Source organism: Porites lutea, chromosome 9 (genome assembly GCF_958299795.1).
Source record: "Porites lutea chromosome 9, jaPorLute2.1, whole genome shotgun sequence".
NCBI classification, from domain to species: Eukaryota; Metazoa; Cnidaria; class Anthozoa; order Scleractinia; family Poritidae; genus Porites; species Porites lutea.
Window position 1 is genome coordinate 9,140,915 of NC_133209.1, and position 22,790 is coordinate 9,163,704.

The 22,790-nt window shown below is 38.5% G+C and overlaps 2 protein-coding genes across 2 annotated transcripts; one reads left to right on the plus strand and one right to left on the minus strand.

Moving 5' to 3' along the window:
• Window positions 1–1,179: 1,179 nt before the first annotated feature.
• LOC140947664 (traB domain-containing protein-like) lies at window positions 1,180–10,947 on the minus strand. Its single transcript, XM_073396830.1, has 10 exons — window positions 10,870–10,947; window positions 9,325–9,615; window positions 8,823–9,028; window positions 8,448–8,588; window positions 7,607–7,717; window positions 7,024–7,074; window positions 6,828–6,916; window positions 6,477–6,649; window positions 5,624–5,732; window positions 1,180–4,177 (listed from the first exon to the last, which is right to left on the minus strand). The coding sequence occupies exons 1-10, from the start codon at window positions 10,913–10,915 to the stop codon at window positions 4,042–4,044; spliced, it is 1,353 nt and encodes a 450-aa protein (XP_073252931.1). The 5' UTR covers window positions 10,916–10,947; the 3' UTR covers window positions 1,180–4,041.
• Window positions 10,948–11,105: 158 nt separating this feature from the next.
• On the plus strand, window positions 11,106–21,605 carry LOC140948403 (uncharacterized). Its single transcript, XM_073397639.1, has 8 exons — window positions 11,106–11,327; window positions 14,206–15,123; window positions 16,645–16,788; window positions 17,897–18,084; window positions 18,413–18,464; window positions 19,216–19,352; window positions 20,657–20,746; window positions 21,344–21,605. The coding sequence occupies exons 1-8, from the start codon at window positions 11,220–11,222 to the stop codon at window positions 21,534–21,536; spliced, it is 1,830 nt and encodes a 609-aa protein (XP_073253740.1). The 5' UTR covers window positions 11,106–11,219; the 3' UTR covers window positions 21,537–21,605.
• Window positions 21,606–22,790: the final 1,185 nt, after the last annotated feature.

The window sequence follows — 22,790 nt, forward strand, 5'->3', positions numbered from 1 at the left end:
TTTGTCAATTGTAGGCGAACCCTCCTAAAGCTAAATTTCAAGGGACCATATTCAAGCTCAGAAAGAGAAATAAAATTTCGCCTTTGCTTATTTACGTCCTCCATAAAACGCGAAATTAGGCATTTTCACGTCGTAGTCGTACAAAAACGGGAAAGAAATGAACAAAAAAGTGTGTTGCACGTGCGAAGTTGTTGTTTTGCTAATTAAACCTATTGTTTCTTTGACGTTCTAGTTGTCGTCCGCGTCGTTGGATCTTAAACTCCCTAAATCGTACAAACGACCGGTTTCAATAGACCGGCGAAATTTCTCATTTTATTAAAGCACTGAGGTTACGACAACTTCGAGTTAAACTGATTTCACGGGTTGTCAAAGAGTCCAGCGATTCCTTTTTCCCAGGTGAGCGCCGACTCATTTCGCTTCAATATTTAGGAATGTTCTCGATCTTTTTACGCTTTCATTGCCTCTCGCCCGACATGTTTTGCACGGCGTTTGGTCATGCGAAACCTCCACGAAACATCCACGCCTCGCGCGAGGTAACTTTATCCCGATTCTAAAAATAACTCGAGACGAATTACCTATGGAATAGGGTGTATATGGGGGATGCCCTCTCTATCCCCTTTATAGTCTCTTGTTCAAACTTAATAGCGTCTATTTGGACCCGCTCAATTTGTCAAATGCAGGCGACTTTTCCTGGAGTTGAATTCTTAAGGATTTTATTCAGGTTCAAAAAGAGGAAGGGAAATTCGTCGTCGTCGTACGTCCACGTTCTCCATAAAACGTCCAATTAGGAGGTTTCACGTCGTAGTCGTACAGTGGACGTCAAAGAAATGTACTAAAAAACGTGATGCACGTGCAGAGCTGTTGTTTTGATCATTAAAACTATTGTGTTTTGAAGTTATCGTTGTTATGGTCGTCGTAGTTGCTTAAGCTCCCTAATGTGAAATCAGGCATTTTCACGTCGTAGGCGCGCAGTGACGGCAAAAAAATGTACAAAAAAGCGTGATGCCCGTGCAAAGTGGTTGTTTTGCTAACATAAACCTACTGCTTTTTTGCCGTTCTCGTTGACATCGCCGTCGTCGTTGTTTAAGCTCCCTATTGATTACACTACGAGTAGTCTCTCATTTTCCTCAGTTTGGCGTCAGTGTCAAGGCAATAACAATAATAACAGTATGGCAATGGTAAAACAAAAACGCTGATTCTGCGTTTATTATAACATTATAATAAGATACTATCAAGACTTCAGTTAACTTTGTTCCTTTGGTGAATAACGAGAAGATAACTTAGCAAAGGTGATGGCCTTCCACCCAAAAGAGCAAAATCTACTAGCTTAAAATGTATGTTACAAATTCGTTCGGCTCAGTTCAACTTCATGGTGTCCTCCATCACTGAGACATTATAAAATATTCTCTAATTAAAAGAGCCCAGAATCTCTGATTGAGAAACACGTTTACTCTCGCTATCTGATGACGACTTTAACTCCATCCTCAGTGCGCATGAACCCGCGCATAGAAAATAAAATTGTTTAAAATTGTTTATCAGTTAGTGTTCCCACCGAGGTTATATACACGCATATGCTTTTACACGATAGGAAAAGCGAAAGTCGAGTCGCAACCTCGCTCTTAAGTATACTAGTTCTTCAGAGCTTCTGTAAAGTGATATTAACTTGGCAAGATTGTAGCATAATAAACACTTAATAACTGAAACTTTGAGGTTTAAGCGAAACAAAATTAGCTGTTTCCAGAGGGACCAGTCTTTAAGTGATGTGTAATATAGCTGGAAATTTTGAAGCTGGAAATTCATTAAACCTCGCTGTAACGGCGGTGGTCGGTCAACATCCGCGGGTAACAGTGCACTGTTATTACCCTCTGACGTCATAGAGATTGCGGCAATGTTGCCCGCTCAGAGCTTTTTTGCGGGAAATAGTTTCATTTTTAGATGTCACGTGACCTCGAAGTAACCAATGAGATATATAACAATTCTATTTATTCTATTTCCAAAACTTCCGTTCATTTTCGTCAGTAACAATGAACTAACATGAGAGTTTAAGCATCGCATTTTTTGATGCTGTAGTTTGAGATTGTCGTTTTCGCTAACCGTTGACAACGAGAAGCTAAATATTAGTGTCCTCAGGTTCATTTAAGATGGTGAAAGAGAGAACTTTTAATACTTTGAATTTTTCGTTGTCGGATATATCACCAATCGCAGGAGCATCGCTACCGTTTCCCGTAAACGAAATATCCTAGGTTTTATAACCTCTTTATTGTCCGGTGCAAGACTGCGGTTTTAGCTACCGCGAGTTTACAGTTTAAAGGGGCTGTTTCATGGCTCTCTAGTTCTTTTTATTGATAACGCTAATTACGCGTCCTTGCTCGCTATCGAAATTGAGAAATTACTCGTGAAGAGAACAAATTACAGCCGTTCAGCTTTGCGAAACTGTTAGGCTAACAAGTTTTCAAAAATCACAATGGTAATCCGTTTCAATCTTCTTCACGTTTTTCTATCCGAGCCCCCTTTTGTAGGAGCTACAACATTTTTTTCATGTTTTGAACAGTGACGTTTATGTTTGACTCAGTTTTTGGTAGCGGTTCTCACTGTTTGAATTTTGTTAAATTTCCTTACACAGCTCCTTTTTAAATCACAATGGACCGTACCCGGATTTTAGTGAGGAAGGGCACGGACTTCAGGCTTGGATTGACAAAATACATGGCTTAGAATAAAACAGACAGTTATCACGCCTTTTTCCTTACACACTTACACATAAAGACGTGTTCGCTCGAAATGAAATGACATTTTTAACTCTCTTTCTCTTCTCTTAAAATTGGCATTACAGGAAAGACGTGACAACCAATTACGACACGATAATCCTTAACATTGCCTTAAACCACAATTCCCTGTATTCCCTTTTAATATTGCTGTTTGTTTCCTTTTTGCCAACGCTAAAATTCTTAAAACGTCTTGTACAAAACAACCAGTTGTTCACAGCCGTCTAAAGCTATTCATAAGAAAATGTCGAAACCCCACATGGTGGAATTTGTGAATCGATGACGTCATTGCTACAACACTCGCAGCTTCGTATTCGCCACTGAAGAAACGCGAAAGAAACTGAGGCAGTTTAACTGACTTTCTCAAAGGCTTCTGGGACTGTTGTTAGGGAAAAGGAAAAACAAACAAACAAACAAACAAAATAAAAACAAAAGGCCAATAGCTGACCTGCGCGTCCTCAGTAACGGTCCCAGAAACAATTGCAGAGGAGGAGTGTGACGTTACGTTACCATGGCAGCACTATTTCCGGATGACAACAAAACCAACGAGGACGGCGACAAACAAAAGGCCAATAGATGACCTGCGTGTTCTAGGTAACGGTCCCAGAAACAATTAATTGCGAAAAAATTTTCGGTTCTAGTTCAAAGAGTGAATAGAGAGGAGAACTGTGACGTCACGTTACCATGGTAGCACTATTTCTAGATGACAATAAAACCAACGAGGACGGCGACAGTAAGGAGAACAGCAAGAAAGTAAAAGGTTTTTATTAACAAAACAACAACTTTGCACGTGCATCAAGCTATTTTGTACATTTTTTTTCCGAGGTTGCACACTGCGACACGAAACTTCCTAATTTCACACGCTCGCTTTATGGAGTAGGTGAACACAACACAGAAGTTATCTTTTTATTTTTCTAAACTTTGATACGATCCTTTCGGATTCAACCCGAGCAAATTTGTCAACATTTGACAAACTAAATGATACTGAATAAGATGGATGAAATTTGAAGCAGTGCGAATTCACTTTTTATGTGAGTTTTTCGGTTGGTTGTCATCCAAAAATTTTATTACCACGGCAACGTGACATAAACGACTTTCCCTCTTTATTAAAAGATTAATTAAAAATTGTTAATATTATTCGTATTATAGACTGTCGACGTATGAACAACTGGTTAAAATTCTCTCCCTTTAACTCTAACTGTCTCGTTTTTACATGAGTGAACAATAAATAAATAAAATCCTTTCAACTAGCGTTTATGATCAATGTATACCACGACAATTATTGTAAGAACGGAATATATGAGCCGATTCCTGTGTACTTCCCAATCTTGTAACATCCCCAAGCTAGAACGACTCCTACTAAAGCCTTGAGTGAAAATCGTAAAAGCTTACTGGCTCTGCTTGGGTCTGGAATTCTGAAGAGAAATGTATTACGAAAATACCAATTAGATAAATAAATAAATATATAAATAGATAGATATAACGAAGTACCAGAGTTATGTCCTCATCAACTATGAGAGTGCTTCATAGTTGAACTAGAGCAGAATACAAGTAGACTAATGGAACTGGATTAAATCTTGCACATTTATTTCTACTCAGAGTTGCATACCTATTGCGAAGCATTGCCTGATGATTGCTTCGCAAGAGGCATGAAACTCTTGAGTAGCAATAAGTGTTCAAGATTTAATCCTGTTCCATCAGTCTACTTGTAAAAAGAAAGATAAATATCTGCCTGGATTTGCTAAAACGAGTCTTTAGCCCGGTCAGAAAACAGCATCAATTTTCATCTCGCCGCCCGAATCTATTTTTCACCCCTACAACATGCATACTTTGTGAGGCCAAAGACTTGTTTTTGTCAAAAAACAAAACTCGCAATATCAAATTTTTCCGCCTCAAGCCCGTGATCAGTCTTTCTCCCGTGTAGCCAAATAAGAAGAAAAACGAGAAGATATTGAACGCAGCAGACTTTGCAAATCGTGCGGCTTGTTCCTTCATAATGCTTAATGATGCCTCAAGCTAGGCAGCCAAGAAAAAACTCCAAGTCAGTTCAGTCTAATGCGCGCTGATTTCAAACTGTCACACAGAGAGAGTTATGGGAAGTTAATTATCAAAAGCCTTCATGGCAGTAAATCTACTGCAGCGTTTCAGTAAATATTCCATAAAAGACAAAGAATAAAAAATGATGACAAAAAAACAACAACAACAACAACAACAAACAAACAAAACCAAAAACAAACCAAGAAAACAAAAACCGTACTCCACCATGCAAGATTCGGTACAGGTATACGAGAGAAATGTCTATAGCAATGTTTTAGCAACTCCAGTCAGATATATAAGTAAACAAATGACGAGGGAACGCACGCGAAGCTTATATATAGGCTATTTTTTTTTTTTTTTTTCATGGCAGTCTGCAAAGTGCTGGGCTGTCGCTCAGGCTAAGTGCGCGTGTGCGGTATTTACCGGCACAAGTTGTTGACGTATCAGAAATGGAACGAGTGGGCACAGTGAAAAAGTGTGATTTCGGATCCAAAACGGAAAGTCCTTTATAAGCTACAAAATATTTATGATGCCAAGTCGAACACTAGTTATGGAAACAAATAAGCTTACTTGTGGACTCCAATTAAACGGCCAATCAGGGGTCAATTTAACAAAACTTTTACAAGGGTAATTTACAAGTGTACCTATTGTTTAAGAGCCTGAAAACAGTAACTACACTTACAAATCACACTTGTAAAAGTTTTCTTAAATTGGCTCCAGTTTATTGAGCTGTCGCTAGTCCCTCTCTACTATCGAGGGCGTCCACTAAATGAAGACCCAAATGCATTCGAACGCTAAGATTGGATAAGATATCATGAACGAACCTTAAAAGTTCTTTAACGTTAATTTCCCTATCCCAATTTTCTCTGATTCCCTCGACATGTCCAATTCCAACAACACCTACAACCACACTTGGTACAACTCCTTGGGGTTCTGAAAAAGAAAAACAGATAGATGTCAATCATTTAAAAAACGTGTCAAACATTGCTTTCAGAGGCCCTCGACGCTCCGACAAGAGCATTATGCCCCAAATTATGCCGGCATAATGTATCTAACCCTACTCCTGAGATAAACATCCTGGAAACTATCATGTAAGGCTTCCAACTTTTTGATGTCCTAATAACGACCCCATGAACCGACAACGATGACGCTAATAAAAACTGTCCTCGCTTTCTTTGAAACGTTTTCGGTGTTATCTCAACTCACTCAGCCATTTAAAAGCTGGGGAATCAAAATGGGCGAAGGAAAAGGGTACCGCGTTTTAGATAGAATAAATACAGTAAAATTGATCGCCTTGTCATTCACCTGTCACATTCTCGCGTGAACCAAAGTCATTTTGTCAGAAAACGTGATAATCGTCGTCATTCTACTACAAGTTCTAGCGAAAACGTCGTAGTCCCGGAAACAAGTTATTAAATGCCAGAAACTTTATCATTTTGCTATCTGGAGAGGGGTTAACCTCCGTCAATGAAAATAACCTCCTTAACTTTTCTGGTGAAAAAAAAAAACAACAAAAAGTAGTAAAATGAAGCTTTCCAGGGTGTCTATTTCTCTTTTTATTAGAATTCGCGAAAAAACGTTTAGACAAATCTCCCGTCATCGTTCTCGTCCTCGAATCTATTAAAAAAGCTCTCTATTAATATCTCAAATGCGACAAGTAAAAATGTTAGAAATTACCTCCATCAGGGTTGTGAATTTCGATGGGCGTGGCCGATAGTCTGAGCGACCGTGCCAAGTACTGGTCCCTCTCAGAAACAAAAACTCTGTAGAGTGTGGGAAAATCGCCTGTCATTTCAGCCAACATTTCAGCTAAGAGATCCTTCTGTTTACACTTTTCCACGTCTTCTGGACTGCAACAAATTAATGGGTTTTAGAGATGATTCCCTGGAAATAGCTGTTACTTTTACTAATAACTGCACAAGACAACATTCTTTATACTCTTTTGAGTTTCATTTCAAACACGAAGGTACACATGTATAACAAACGTCCCAATACAACCGCACTAATGCTGAAAGTGTGTGCAGATACCTTATTGGATCTTTTGTTGTAATAAGATGCCAAGCTAGCTTCATTTTTTGCCATATGCTTAAGGCTCCCATTGCTCGGGAAAGTGTAATCTGAAAAGAATGAAAAATACTGTATGCAGTAATGTACATGGTTAGAACAGCATCAGAAAGACGAAATGAAAAAAAAAAAAAAAAAAAAAAATTAAATAGCAAGTTACCTGAATTGGTCGATCCCCTAAATGTATTTGACATCCTGGTATTTTTCTAGCCTATTAGAAAGGGAAATTGTAAAAGACTTATTAAAATAATTGCAGAACTGTTTCCAAAAGACGAAACTGTATTTGGAATATTCCTTTCACTTATTTAGATGTTTTACGTTTTTAAATTTACCTAATTACGCATTTTTATGACTGGAAACACAATGTCCTCACTATGAATAATTGTGAGTATTCGAATAGTCTAATGTCAATCCTAAACGACACAATAAGAAAAAACTGCATATTTTGGCCAACCTGAAGGCAAATAAAGTCATATAACATAAGAAAAAGCCAGATACATTTTCAAAAATTTCACAATTTACTTACATAGTACCAGTATTTGACTCTATGAAAAAATCAGTAAGTCTGACTGAGGTCTTAAGTATAAAGCCTCATACATGCATGCTATCTTATTATTTTCATGTCTTCACAAACAAGTATTGCAAAAGAAATAAGGTACACTTCAAACTTTAGAGAGTCTAAAGGAAACACATTCATAAGTAAGCAGTGTCATTGTTTGCAGACTTTTAGTTGTCATTCGCACCTCTCTATATGCTGCCCTGAATTCCCCACCAGGAGCCATGCCTAGTTGTTTGGTTATGTGTGCTGATACACTCAGTAAAAGAACTTGCATAACACCAGCTACAAGTCCACTCTACAAGCAAAATAAATAAATAAATAAATAGACAAATAAATAAATAAATGAATAAATACAGAATAATTAGATACATGTAAATTAACCTTTAACCCTAAAAATATCCGAAAAATGAATGCTTATCCTACAGTGCAGGTGTATTTTGGGCAGATGAAAGCTTTTTTATGTTTGTTTTGCTGTAGCCCCCATCTTTGATTATATGAAGATTGGAGAGAGTGGGAATAGCAGCCCTTAGGGTAGGTGCTAGGCTGAAAGAAAGAAAGGAGGGAGGAAGAGGGGAGGAAAAATTGACTTGCCCCATTTCCTCCTCTCTGTTAGAATTTCAACATGGAGCTTTCGCAAGCAAAAACATTCGTGTGCCCAAAGAAAACGCCTTATTTACTTTATCTATTTCAGTCTTGTTGGAATCAAAATGTGTGATTTTACAACCTTTTGAGCATGTTTTACAACTGAATTAGACAGGAGTGGCATTTTTTTTTGCAAGGGGAAGGGGGTGGGGGGGGGGGGGGGGGAGGCAGTGGGGTTTACAAAACAACCAAACAAACAAACAGACTGACAAACACACACACACAAAAGCTCACGATTGAATAATAGCATGAAGTTAAAAAGAAGAATTTCAGGCAAACAAGGGGTAAATAAAACATGGTCTAAAATTCAGTATTAGGCTCTCCATGCTCAAAGGCCTTCACATTAACAAAATTTGACTATAGTCTATTATCACTTTACTAACTTGTTTGACTGCGAGTCTAAGCTTTTGCATGTCAATATTCTTTGCTTCTCTAAGTAAAAATTCTTCATCATATTTAAGAATGTCCACTCGACTTTTACACAGTTCAACTAAGACTATGTCTGGTTGCACAGCTTGAATAGTCTGTAACAAACAAAAACATAAATCATTTATCAAAGACAATACTAGAATTAATGAATAATTAAATAAATAAAAAATATAAACTGTTTTTAGTAACGACTTTTAGAATTATTTTACCGTGAAACTAAGAAAACCAATAACACCAAAAAAATATTTTGCCAATAGGCAGCCTCGCAAGGCTGCGAGGCAGCGAGGCAGCAGCTTAATAAAGTCGTGCGTGGAACACTGACAACAGACCTTCTCCACATCTTCCTGACTCTCTTTGCTGAAGTGAGCAGTACCTATGAGGTACACCTTACAGCCTTCTGCAGTCTCCAGCTTGATAACTGTAGATGGGAGATCAGGACTTGAGCTTCTTCTTAGCCGTTGGATGTTCATTAGAAGTTCATCGGATATGCTGACATCTTGAGGGAATTCAGGCTCTGCAGCAGCGGCTGGCATATCTACAGAGCGACAGAGCTTTGATCATTAGTACATGATATGTTGGTAGGAAACTACAGTAATAAAGCTTCAACAGGCAGGACATATTTTTTTTGGTAAGGAAGTATTTTGGAGATTGCTCAATCTAAGTTTTTGTATTCTGTGTTTGGCTGGATACATTAATGCAAAAAGCCAGCATTTACTATAAAGCTAGAATTTATACTTACAAATTACAAGTACAGCATTGCAACAAGCTTTTACCGTAATAAAATAATATAGAAAAAAGGACCCCTTAGAAACCATAACATTTTAGTCATACTTGGTGGAGTTTCTTGCCCTTCATTTTCTTGTACAATATAAAAAGAGGAATTCTCTGCTGGTTCAACAAGGGTTAGTCCTTCAGGTGTTTCGATCACCATAAGGTGTTGGTCATCTTCCTCCTCATCATCATCATCACCATCATCATCATCATCATCATTGTTATCGACATTGCCAACACTGTCATCCTTGTCACCTCTATCATCAGCAGCTCTGTCCTTTGCTTCCTCAAAATTTACGTCATTGCTTCCATCACTTTTGCCCTCTAATGCAGTCACCTTGCACTTTTCCTCTAAAACATGTTAATTAACTATAATTAATAAAGAGACAAGAAACATCAATTCATCCTTTTAGTTACTAGCATAGACTGTACAATAATACATTCTTTTTTTATCAGGGTACAATTTTGCAATATCTAGACTGATAAAAATCAAAATTACCTTGCTTGGTGTCTAGTCAAAAATGAGACAACCAAACCACTTTGTCACATTGAGCATTACACATGTCAACAGTCAAAATCAAAATGACGTTAAAATTTCTTAACTTTGGTTGATTGTCAATCAATAGACCATTTGACAGTTGTTGACTTAGTAGCCTAGCCTTCAAGTGAATGTGAGGCTGACGGTGACATTGTTTTGATATAAACCTCCTTTTCTTTTTTATGGAAATTGTCCTTGAAAAATACTGGTTAATTTAGCATAAGAATAACTTGATTCACATAATAAGGCAGGAAGGTTTGTATCAAAACAAGGTCACCGTCAGCCTCACTTCCATATATAACTGTAAGTGGCCTATTTCCTTTCACTCCTAGCCCTAATAATTCATGAATTAGGGCTAGGGATGAAACAAAGGAAACTGAAAATCAACCTAGGTTAAAGAAAATAATCATAATCATAATCATAATAATCATAATGATAATCAATTTAATTTTGACCTGTAACATAAACATGGAATCAAAATAGTAAGTCCTTTAGAATAACGAAATGTCTGGCTTTTCTATAAAAGAAATTGAAACCTGTTTTTTAATCTAATATATCTTGAATATTTCAGAATTAAGCGGCATGCATTACTTATGTTATCTGTGGTGCAATGAGCAACCCATCCAATCGTGTTTTCCTTCCTCTTTTTGTTTTGATTTGTTGTTGTTGTTGTTTAAACATCATGAAGCAATATAATAACGAGATTCGATATAAAGTCAATAATTATGCAAAACATTTTGTAGTTTGCTTCGTGGCGATGAGATGTCCTAAGGATAGAATTGAAGGCTAACTCAAAGTTAAACAGAGACTCAGCAGTATTAGCAATCTAAATAACAAGACGATACATAAGTCCAGAAGACAAAACAAACGTCCAGACATAAATCGATCAGCTGATCTATGGTGGGCAATTGTCAATTGATATTAAAACTTCAAGGACAAACAAAAATTCAGCATTAAACATAAATACATGATGATAAAAAATAGGGGGACGTCAAATTGTTTGTTATCTTGGGTATACAAACTCCCTCACCTCCCATGATCTTAAATAAAAGACATCTTTCCCTTACCGTTCAAGTCACTTGCTGCTTTCTTCTCGTCACCAATGTCCGCCATTTTTGTTGATGAATCAGCGATCAAAGAAGTCAATAATAAGCGATCTGTGATTGGTTTACAAAGGTACTTGTCTGTAAAACCAATTTATATCCAATGAAAATCTTTCTTATAACAATAAAGGCTCAAAAGGTTTCAGCGGTCAATTTCAGAAACAATTTCTGTGTCATATAATATTCTAATAAAACAGGCGAGAGACGAAAGAATCAACGCGACGCACGAAACAGGAATGCTTCAGCAATTTTCTGCATTATGCAAAGAGACTCAAAGATAACAACAGTGATGGACATACTGGAATCGTAATGAAATGGGAAACATAGAATCTAGTGCTAAAATCGATGTGACTCAGTTACAAGGGCTTCGCTCACGTGAGCTTAACATCAGTCGTTCTTTGGGGTACGAAGATTACAAAGAGGTCAGCACTATTTATAGGCTACATAGTGTAGTTTATTATCAGGAAAATAAATGTCTTTCTCATAATTGAGAGAGACCTTTAGTTCTGAATTTTTGCCATCTTTAATACAGTCTAACCTCTCCTTACGGCTACCTCTATAATACGGACACCTCTCTTAATTACGGGCAGTTCGTTTGGTCCTAGAAATGCCAAATATCATACATTCCCTACCTCTTTAATACGGAATCCTCTGTAAAGCGGACACTTGGTTCTGTCCCTTTGGTGACTGTAGTAAAGAGGTTTGACTGTATATTTTAGCTTTTCAAATAGTTTCCGATCCTTGGTAACGACTCATCTCAGACTACATGCTGCTTAATGGTACGTGTAGGTGCCCGGGCCAATCAGGCCCTGGCTGGTCGAACGCTGGCTAACACTATCCACCTAAGCAATCACTTTCCAGCAAATTAGTGTTGTGGGAAAACCATAACATCATCAACTGGATAGAGAGTAATTTTATTGAGTGGATTGCACTCAGCGCTATCCACCTTTTGAACACCCAGGGCAAGGTGAATATGGTGGGATCGATACAAGGGGGTCTCTATCCCTGGTGAGAGAAAATTCACAGCATTGTTTTAACTCTGACGGAAAGTGGTGGGTGAATTCAAAATTTTGGAAAAATTGTAGATGGGAACCACAGAGATGTTATGATAATTTACATGTACTGCTTTCTCCAAACCTTGAAAATGTTAAAGTTAAAGATGAATTAGGGAACGCGTCCAAATATCAGTAGGGAACGCGATCATGGGAAACGGACCCGATTAATTTTCCGATTGATCAGAATCGGTACGGGTCTATAGGCACCAGTTGCCGTTTGCGATTACGATAAAAACTTTGCCGGTTCAATCGGAGCCGGTTGACGTTCCGATGTTCATATGTGTCATCGTCATATTATTTTGTCTGATTTGTAAAAATTAATGAAGCGTGTCATGAAACCAAATAATGAAAGAGTTGTTTCACTCCAAAGTAATCTCAATCGACTGTACCTTTTTCCTACTCCATAACAAATAATTGTACAAATAATTGCATGTTCCTGCATGTTGTGTTTCGAGTTTGTTGATTTGATGCGTGCCTATACACGTGATTTTTCGGCGTTTTGCAGAGGTATTTTCTTCAGTCGATCGCAAACACCACGCTGCTCCATAACATTTATTCTATGAAAATTAAAAGGAGTTAAATATTACGACGCAAAACACCACTGTTCTTCGTTGATATATAGCAAACAAAACACCTTACTGAGTAGTGTGTTCTCTAACAATGCAATCCAAAAATACAACCGGAAGTCACTTTCTCGAAACACAACTGGATTCATAGACTTGTTACAAGTAGACCTCAACGGGTTTCCTAGCGAGCGGAGCGAGAGCAAAACCATGGATAATTTATAAAAACCATGGGATAAACTTTTACGAAAATTTGCGTCTTTCATTCAATGATCCTAAACGAAAGGTGTAATGCGATCTGCGGCAAAAAATATCGACCAATTAGATTGCGGCCTCAGATTGTCTCCAGGGAATTAGCAACAAGAACTGAAGTATATGGAACGAAGTTTCATACAGGAGCTAGCAAAGAGAGAATGGATTAGCGACTTTGACTTTGCTGTATTTTCTGTGAGCTTGAGCATGGTGCCACGTGAAATTGCTTTCCACTCTCAGCACTTAGGAAAATTTGCGCTTGACTCTAGGTGGCTGACTTTTTGACAAAAATCAGAACCTTTTTTACCGGAGTGTTCAACTAAAGCAAACTGTGCATACATCCGGTAAGTTTGACTCAATTTAATAGCGGAAAGAGAATTGAGAAAGAGAGAACCAGTTGAACGCCTCCATCAGTCACTTTTTTGAGTTCATATGCAACCAATAAACAACTTGCAGCCTGATTCTCAGACGATATCGATGTCCTCTTCTCTCCTGTGGCAATTTAGCAGTTAAAGTACACAACATGGTAACATTTGCATTTTGGTCGTGGATGTTCTGACTTCTTTCTATTTTTTTCGTTTACAGTCCTAAACTGTTTATTCCTCCAAAGATTCCTATAATCACGCGTTTTGGATTCCGGTTAGCACAGGCTCAAGCTATTTTAAAATTATCATTTTGAGTTTGTACACTTGCAATGTACATTGCGCCGTCTTTCACTCAAATGATGCTCTTCAGCATTGTTGAATGACCTGCTGTTTCTTCTCGTGCCCATTTTGATACACAAATTTAATATTTTCTGGTCATACTCTGTCATAGGAAACACAAACAAATTAATGTTCAAAACTGTGAAATTAAATTTCGGTTCAAACAAGACACATTTATAAGAAAGATAAGGTTATAAAAAACAACATTGACGCTTTTGCTTTTACTTTTGTGACGGGTTATTTGAGCTGCCAAATATTTTTGATGACCTTTGTTAATTGGCCCGATAAAGACTTGAGACCCGTTGCCGATTCCGTTTCACTCGGTACCGATAATATCGGGTCCGCCCTTCAACGGAATCGGAAAAAATCGGTGCCCAATTGATCGGCATCGGTGTGACCCGATGCCGATATTTGGACGCGTTCCCTTTGCATTTATGAGCTGCCAAATTTAGTGAAAAAATGTGCCCAGTGTAACAGCATTTGGCAGTTTTAGCTCTGATAAGAGGCTGCAGGAAGACAACATTTTTAGGTGGGCAAATCAATCACTTTGTTTTCTGATGTTAACCCTCTGATGGACTTGCATCCCATCCAGGGGGGACTGCTTTACCACCAGGTGTTTCATCATGCTACAGATAAGCTCAGGCTGTTTGGGTCTCATAACTCCTGTACACTGTTTCCTTTTAACAGTACATTGAATCTAATCATTTTTAATATTGTGGCTTTTAGCATCTAAGACACGACAGCGAAGATGCCCTTGTGGATTATCCAGTGGAGTTGCTCAGCAGTGTCTCATTCTATGAGAAGTTTGATGCATCATTTAACTGCTTTACATACATTCCCTCAGAATTTTCCATGTTCCTTCCACATCTGTCTTATATTGATATGAGCCACAATCGCCTTGCCTCCATACCAGAATCATTTGGTCTTTTGGTACATCTTAAAACCTTGCTGTTAAACAACAACAGATTGGTTGAGCTCCCAGAAACATTTTGTTTACTTGCAAGACTGGAAAAAGCCGACTTATCTCACAATCAGTTACGGTTCTTACCACAGAGTTTAGGAATGATGGAATCACTTCAAAGTTTAAATGTCAGTTACAATGAACTTGAATCTCTGCCTCTCACATTAGGAAAATCAAAGTTTCTTAAGCTAATCCTTGCAATTTTTAACAAATGCATACTACCACCACAGCAGATTTGTAATCAAGGCTCAGATGCCATTCTCTCCTATTTGCGGAATCAAAATCCAAAGGAAATACAACAATTGCTTAATGTTACAAGAAACAATGAGTTTCCACGAGTCCGTGGAGATGTACTTGTTCTTGCACCTACGAACCCTCACACAGCTAGAGCACAGTATGTCCAGACGCAGACCAACACAAATGCTACTAGTCGCATCAAGACTCCTCTTAGGCCCCCTGCAAATGTTCACCAGCTGCCCCCAGATGAACTGGTGGACAAGATTGTTGGCTGTTTGTATGGGGCAGCCATTGGCGATGCTATAGGGTTGTGCACGGATTTTATGATGCCCGATGAATGTCGTTTTTATTACGACAAGGACACGCTGCTTTGTCATAATATGATAAAAGACAGACACAGGAGTAAGTGGGAAAAGGGAGACTGGACAGACTCATTTGACCAAACTGTAAGTAGATTTTATTGTACTGATGCTGATTCTATTGTAAAGAAAATCAATGGCACTGACATTCAAGGAAAAACTATTATTCGTGGTATCCGTGAATCTCAATGCCATTTCTTTTACTTTCTTCTCCTTAACTTCAGAGCCAGGTATGAGAACTTGCCTATTCCTTTGTGCATGCAGCCTAGATAGGGAAAAAATGGCAATTGAGACTGGAATGATTATGCACTGGCACAAATAAAACTAGTGTGATAATAATGTGGCCTTGGTGATTTCAGACTGTAATTAGTTAGAACTGAAGTCAAAATGTAATAATGCCTGGACAACTGACTCTGAAAGTACAGTCACACAGATTGTAAGGGTTAAGCAACTACATGTATGATGGCAATATTACAATGTTCACCAAAGTAAAAATACCATTTGATTCTCTACAAGACAAAAAAATAACAATAATAAAATAATAAATAAATAAATGAATAAATACTGTTACAGTCAGAACCACTCCCCTCAGGTTGTTTTTAGGGACAAAAAGTTTACAAGTAATGATATGAAGGAATGAGTAATGATGCCCTGTATATGTGAGTGTGACTACGTCCCCTATACTCTGTATGAACAATGTGTTGGTTCTTTTACATCCGGCCACAGAATTTATTATAAGGCTTGTGAGACAGGGTGTGAGGTTTATCATCCTTATCCGAAAAGACTAGAAAGTCCAACCATCTGCAGATGTTATTACGTAGGCAGTGTTTTCTCCTCAGTTATAAGACCCTTTTAGGGCAAAATTCTGACAAACGACATAATTGAAAGAGCGAAACAGGACAGCAAAAATGGTGACAAATGACACAAAGATGGGATGAAACTGCACCAGCAACAGAAAAAAAAAAAAAAAAAAAAACGCAAATACAATGGTAAAATACTGACAGCAACGTGGCTGGCCTGTTCCAGGCTCCGAGATGGTGGTGGAAAGTCGTTCAGTAAAAAGTGGTGTGCGTCTTATTTTTGCTTTGCTCGTCTTAATTCGTTCCCACTATACTATCTGAGAGCCTGGCACAGGCTACGACGTGGCTTGCTCCTCAACATGTGGAACGATAGGTTTCGAAATTCAGACAAGAGACATACGTTACCCCCCTAAGGGGGCCTCAGACACTCTGAGTGAAAAACTTGCCCACAAGTTGAGCCCAAAATTTAATCATGAGTGCAAAGTGCAAGCAGGAGATTTTTTCATGTTTTCTACAGCAAAAGCGAAAGTCTATCTCAGTGTTGGTACGGTTGAGGTTTGAACCAGTGGCCTCGCGCTTGGCAGACTGGCACTTAACCAATAGGGCTATACCTTGTAGGAGCAAAAACTATCTGCAACTGGAAAAAGTTTTTGTAAGCTGACAGTTCAAATAGTTTTTTCTGAAAGTGGCTGTAAGTAAAGCTGTCCTCTAACTTGAATGTCTAATAAAGGAGCTTTGACTGTATTGCATAGGATAACAAGGGTAAAATTAAACCACAGCACACATTTAAATGTTGTTTTTGTTGTAGATGTTAATCCTTGAAAACATCATTCATTGGGCTGGTGTTGTGGATGAACTAGAGTTTGCTAAGAGTATTCTCAACTGGTGTAAACATGGTTTCCCTGAGTTAGGTGATACAGTAGGACGAGGAGTAAGAGGAGTCCTTGCTAAGGTAAAGTTTTAGATTACAACACTTTCACATATGAATCTTTTATTATTTTTAGCCTAGTCACAGTTTGTTTCGTGTTTGTTTTATAGCAGGATGGATTCATGTGAATATAGTTACAATACCATAAACTGCTGCTTACATTGCCCTGATCAGGGCTCGTGCATCTTTGTAAGGTTTTTTTTTCGGGTGGGGGGGGGGGGGGTCGCAGAGGAGTTACAGTACATGTATGTATAACTGGAATAGAAAAGGCTCTTAGAAACAAGCTACAGAATGTAGAAGCCATTTACGTAACTGTTTTTCTTATATAAAGCTTCAAAATGTCAAATAAAGAGGATCTGTATCAATAGTCATAATGATATGGCCACAGCTGTAATTTGTTCACTGACTCTATAAAAGAAGTTATGAGGACAAAAAATAATACCATTAAAAAGTACATTTAAAATAATGGTGGAAATGTTAAGTATGCACGGTCACACTACAGGGTTTGTTAATCACAGACCCTAAAATTGGAACGTTAGTTTCATACGTTGTAAATGACTAACAGTGAAAGTACTGCGGTTTACACTGCTGTTGAACCAGGGGCGGATCCAGGATTTTTTTTAGGAGGGGGTGCACTCGTCTCTTGCTCTACTTCAACACCAATAAACCACATAGTTTTTTTTTTGCAGAATACCAGTTGTATTAGAAAACCGCAGGTCATCTCAGGGAGGGGGGAGGGGGGTGCGCACCCCCTGCACCCTCCCCCTAGATCCGCCTCTGTGTTCTACACTCTAGTCTACACTCTACTTCAAAAGGGAAAAATGGAGCTTACCCTCTCTCACCCCTCCCATGCAAAATTCAATTGAATGGCTGTTCGAGCTTTTTCTGTAGGAAACAACAAACATTCCGACTTAGAATGTTTTGTTCTCAATTTTGTCTTTTTTCTTCATGCCTAACTGTCTTTGGTCATGAAACGAGGGCTTGGCTATTTGTGAACAGGTTGTAGGCATTTTCTTGTAGAAAAAAGTTGCCATAGCATCAAATCAGTCTCTTGAAAATGTCCCTTCGACTTTCAACTAATTTTACATTAATTTTTTTAACGTTGTCCATCTCAAATTGGTATCTTTAACAGGTTGTTTGTGAACCTCAGTTTCTTAATGATCCGCACGGAGCCGCCATATCAGTAGCAAACAAGTTTGAGTCACCATCTAATGGTGCTATTATGAGGACATCCATTCTTGGTGTTGCTCACTTTTATGACTTAAATGAAGTAGCCACCAACGCGGTTAGGATATGCAAGGCAACACATACTGACCCAAGGTTAGAAAGGTTTCCATGTAATCATTTTTTGTTTGTGTGTGTGTGTGTGTGTGTTTTTTTTTTTGGACCAACATTTTAGACTCTTTAGATTGTTTGTTTAATTAAGCATTGTTGTATTGATAATTTATTTTGAGTTGATAATGACGTTATAGGGAAACATCATAACATCGACGTCTATTTAAGAGCTGTTTATTTTACCTTTTAGTATGAGGAAGTGCAGAAGAAGAACTTTCCCATTACATTAGGACTTAGTGCACTTTTTACTATAGAAACTTTAATTACATTGTATCAGTTGTTTTGTTCGTTTGTTTGTTTGTTTTTCTTTTAGGTGTATTGCAAGTTGCGTTGCAGTATGCATTATTATTGCATTGATATTGCAGGTACTCTGTCTTATGCACCCTGCCGTTGGTTTTTTGGTTTAATCTTATCCTTGGTTTTGATTTTATTTCCCTATCTTTTGGGGTATGGTGATGTACGATAATGAGTTTAAAACAAAGGAAAATGATATTTAAAACAAAATTAGAATTGAACCACAATATGCATATCGATTACATTAACCCATTCACACCTAATAGCATTCCCTTCGCAATGTTTATGCAGACTGATTATCGTTCTTTCGGGCTGTTCCCTCGCCCTTCCCTTCCTTGCCTTGCAAGCTAATTTTTATTACAAAATACTGAGAGGAGTGAACACGTTTCTAAAGCAAACAACAAGCTAACATTGGAAGCCGAAAATACATGCAGTATTACTGAGGAAAGCTCCTCTCGTAACCGCAATGACCAAGCATAGCATTGCAAGCCTTTGTCGCACCTTACCCGTTTTTCGTTGCCTCTTTATTGGGGATAGCAAATTACAGGCGAATTTGTGTGCAAACATTTTGCCTGCTTGACTAGTTGTTATTTCTTGACTACTGGGCGAACGTTCATGTGCAAATTTACAAGAAAAAGTGAACGTCTTTATCTCTTAACTTAACGTATAATTATGCGTCAATGTGGTATGAATGTGTTCATTTATAATGGATGCTAGAACGTGTTCGCTAAGCTGTAACATACAGAGTCTAGTATATATTTTAATGTACCCACGTGGCTCTCGAGTAAGTTTGTTTATTTATTTATTTATTTATTTATTTAGGGACAGAACGATATGGAGAGCAATTCTTCTGTCGAAGAACTTCTAGAGAAAGCCAGAGAACAGGGAAAGATCTACTTAGAAGAGCCATTTCATCAAAAGGACTTCCACCACAATTTTAATTGCCAGACTTGGGAAGAGTGAGTGTCTGTTTTGAATTATTGTGAGGGTCGTATAAGTAGCACTTCCGCACGCGACTGGCTTCTCCACTCACGATCCCCAGAGGTCGCTGTTAACGTCGTCTGTCTATCCGAACTTCCACGCGTTCAACCAAGGTCCCAGTTTCAGAGGGAAGACGCTGCTTTTGCAACAACAAAAACAACAATATCATAATGTTGCGCTTGTTCGATGGTGGCGAAATGCGTGTCAGAAAGTCTCATTGTGCTCACGCAACATTCTTATTGGGCATGTTGCGCGAAATTTCTTTCCCGTGTCAGTCAGTCAGTCATTATTAGGGCACTTAAGTAGCATCGACGGGGATGGCAACAAAAACGGCAAAAAAAAAAAAAATGAACAAAGAAACAATGGGTTTAGATTAGCAAAACAAAAACGCTTTTTGCACGTTTCTTTACCGTCACTGCACTTTTACAACAAATATTTAAGTTTTTTTTTTTTTTTTAATTTCTTTTTTTTTTGTGAACTTAGATACAGTCCTTTAGAATCAATTCCAGAAAGCTTCCCAACACTTGAAAATTGAATGAAGTATGAAAGGAGTAATGGGGTTTGGAACAGCGCGTGTTCAATTTTGAGTAGGGAGCTTTAGCAACGACGACGGCGACGGCAACCAGGACGTCAAAAAAGCAATAGCCTTATTACGCAAGACAACAATTTTGCATGTGCATCACCGTTCTTGTACATTTCTTCTCCGTCCTTGCACGACTACGACGTAAAAATGACTAATTGCAAGTTTTATGGAGGACGTAAACATGCGACGACGAATGTCTTTTTCTCTCTCTAAACTTGAGTGAAGTCCTCAAAAAATCAACTCCAGGGAAATTCGCCTACACTGGGGCCATTTTCAGCAGATTGGAATAAACGCGACAAAGATTGAAAAAACGGGAATTCATTAATGAACTGACGTTTTCTCTGCCGTTGCTGTCGTCGATGCCAAAGCTCCTTAGTGACTTCTTCAACGTCTTTGTCGTTGTGGTTGCCTCAGCGTCCTATTAACTAGGTCTAGATCCCCCACTATTTTTCTTATAGCCTCTTTTGACATGTGCAGCGGATCAATTACCTGCAATTGATCCTTCTTTTAAGGGTTTCATTTACCCAAGACGCTACCTAGAGGTGAAAATGCCGCCACACCAGTGAACCAACCAATCAGATTGTAATGTTGGACAATGGAACTTATTAAAGTAAAATACTGTAGTAGAGTCACGAAACCTATCGAATGAAGGTGAGCCTTAAGAGAAAGTTTTACAAAGTACTGTTTGTTTTCATTTAGCGTGGAAGTCTGCGAACCCAGAATGACAGATTACACTTTTAAACCACTTGGAGCTGGAGTCGTAGCACTCAGATGTATGAAGGATTACAAGTAAGAAATACCAATCACCTTGTAGCGATTGAAAAGGTGAAATTCAGCAATATTACTAAATTTTAATTTATTTACTGATTCTGGTTGTTTGACGGGAGGGTTAACAGGAGGTGCCGCGCCAGTTGTCACTACAAACACAACTTTACTAGCTTGTCAGCGTGTTGAACCATCTTAACAAAACAGCATTTGAGGGCAGGGGCACCCTGTTCCAGGCTTCCCGTGCCTTTCACTTTCGCGTCTTCCCCACCATCTGAGAGCATGGAACAGTCTAGGCAGGGGGATGTGCAAGAGACGAAGTCGTAAATTTACAGAATCAGATTCCTAAACTGAGATACACCTTGAATGTTACGCTAAGGAGAAGAAAACATAACATAGCAAGTGTTTTAATTTCTAGGTCCGGAGGTTGTGTGTTTAAAAATAAATTTGAAATAATTTCAAATAATTCAAGCCAACCATAACTTGATTAAAAACCCCAACTGGTGGGAGACAAATTTGAGCTTATTTGTTTTTTTTTTTATAGTTATTTGTTGTTGTTGTCGCTTTGTGTTTGTTTGTTTGTTTTGTCTTTTCAATATATATTTTTTTTCATATAAACAGAACAGCAATAACAGAGCTTGCAATGCAAGGTGGTCACGCAACGTGTAACGCAACAGTGGCTGGTGCCTTGTTGGGCTGCAAAGTTGGATATTCTGAATTACCCCGAGACTGGATCGATGGCTTACTTCCACGACAAGTAGCCTGGCTTAATACTAAAATAAACTGCTTTCTTGACATGATGGCTCTACCATGAAGGCCCCTTATGCAATACTCATGCGAGTTTCGATAAACCTGGGGAATAGGCCTTACCACGGTTTTCGACGCCATCTTAACGAGAAGGCAACCGCGTGCGAAAATACAGTGTTTGTATGACAATCTAAGGTCGAACAACTACTAGCTGTTCTGAAAAAAATATGTGAACAAAAGCTTCACTCCTAGCGATTCTACTGAAAAAAGTAGAGGGCGTTAGCTGCAGCTACAAGCGCTAGAACCACGTTTTAAAATTTGCTATACATTTGTCTGTAAAAATTTCTCTTCTTTTCGACTAAAATTTTCCGAGAAAAATTGCAGACAAATATATGAAAAATCGAAAGCAAGGGTCTGGTGAAATTTAAGCACAGTAAAGGTCCACAAAATTTGTTAGTAAAATCCTTTGCTGTGTAGCTTTGGTTTACTTCTCTTTTTTTTTTTTTTCAGCACAGGCGTTTTACGGAAATTATTCGACATTAGATTCTCATACAAACACTGTAAATTCTCACGCGGTTGCCTACTCGTCAAGATGGCATCGAAAACCGCGATAATGCCTTTTCGTCGACCAATTGGTGTGGTGATAGCGTGTTGCGAGGATCGACAGTTTACCTTTAGTTAGCTGTACGTGTCTAACCTCCATTAAGCGGCCGTGATACCATTCCGTTTCATGCAATCCATTTATTCTTTAGTGGAAGTCCAAACGCTGGCTACATATTAAGTGCCGCACATGTGTAATGACAACTTGGCCCCGGATGTTCAAACGTTGGAATTCGCTCTCCAGTGGCGAAAAAATCACTATCCAGCAGATAAGTACTGCGGGAAGCAATCAGTTATCCGCTGGATAGAAATTTATGGAATAGATAGCAATATCCACTGCGACCCTTTTAACAACTGGGCACTGGAGACTAGGATTGCAAGCTCCTCTAGTCAGCGAAAAAATAGTCCTTAAATATTGTTGGCTATTTCCATTACTGATGAACCCGGCAGTTCTAGCTGTGTTGTTGTTTTTTTATTTTTTTACTGTTTGTGTCCCCAATATTGTGCTGTGAGTTTAATGTATGTTAGTGTTAGTGTCCAGGGAAACAACAATTAACTATCAGTATACAAATCCTTCGAAAATCCTTTCGAGTAATGAAAATCAGCGCGATGTGAAAGGAAAGCCTAGATATAGGCTGGTTATTTTTTTATTTGCAAGGGGGCGCGAGGCGAACACATCTTCAAGATGTTCTTCTTCGTCTCCCCACCCCCCCCCCCCCCA

What these genes read in the sequence shown, in the direction of transcription:
- LOC140947664 (XM_073396830.1), bottom strand. Translation starts at nt 10,915, where the DNA reads ATGGCGGACATTGGTGACGAGAAGAAAGCAGCAAGTGACTTGAACG. An exon ending in GTCAGGAAGATGTGGAGAAG is followed by an intron (nt 8,589 to 8,822) that starts GTCTGTTGTCAG and finishes TGTTTGTTACAG; the next exon opens with ACTATTCAAGCTGTGCAACC. An exon ending in TAGGGGATCGACCAATTCAG is followed by an intron (nt 6,917 to 7,023) that starts GTAACTTGCTAT and finishes CATTCTTTTCAG; the next exon opens with ATTACACTTTCCCGAGCAAT.
- LOC140948403 (XM_073397639.1), top strand. Translation starts at nt 11,220, where the DNA reads ATGGGAAACATAGAATCTAGTGCTAAAATCGATGTGACTCAGTTACAA. An exon ending in TAAGAGGAGTCCTTGCTAAG is followed by an intron (nt 16,789 to 17,896) that starts GTAAAGTTTTAG and finishes TATCTTTAACAG; the next exon opens with GTTGTTTGTGAACCTCAGTT. An exon ending in TTATTGCATTGATATTGCAG is followed by an intron (nt 18,465 to 19,215) that starts GTACTCTGTCTT and finishes TTATTTATTTAG; the next exon opens with GGACAGAACGATATGGAGAG.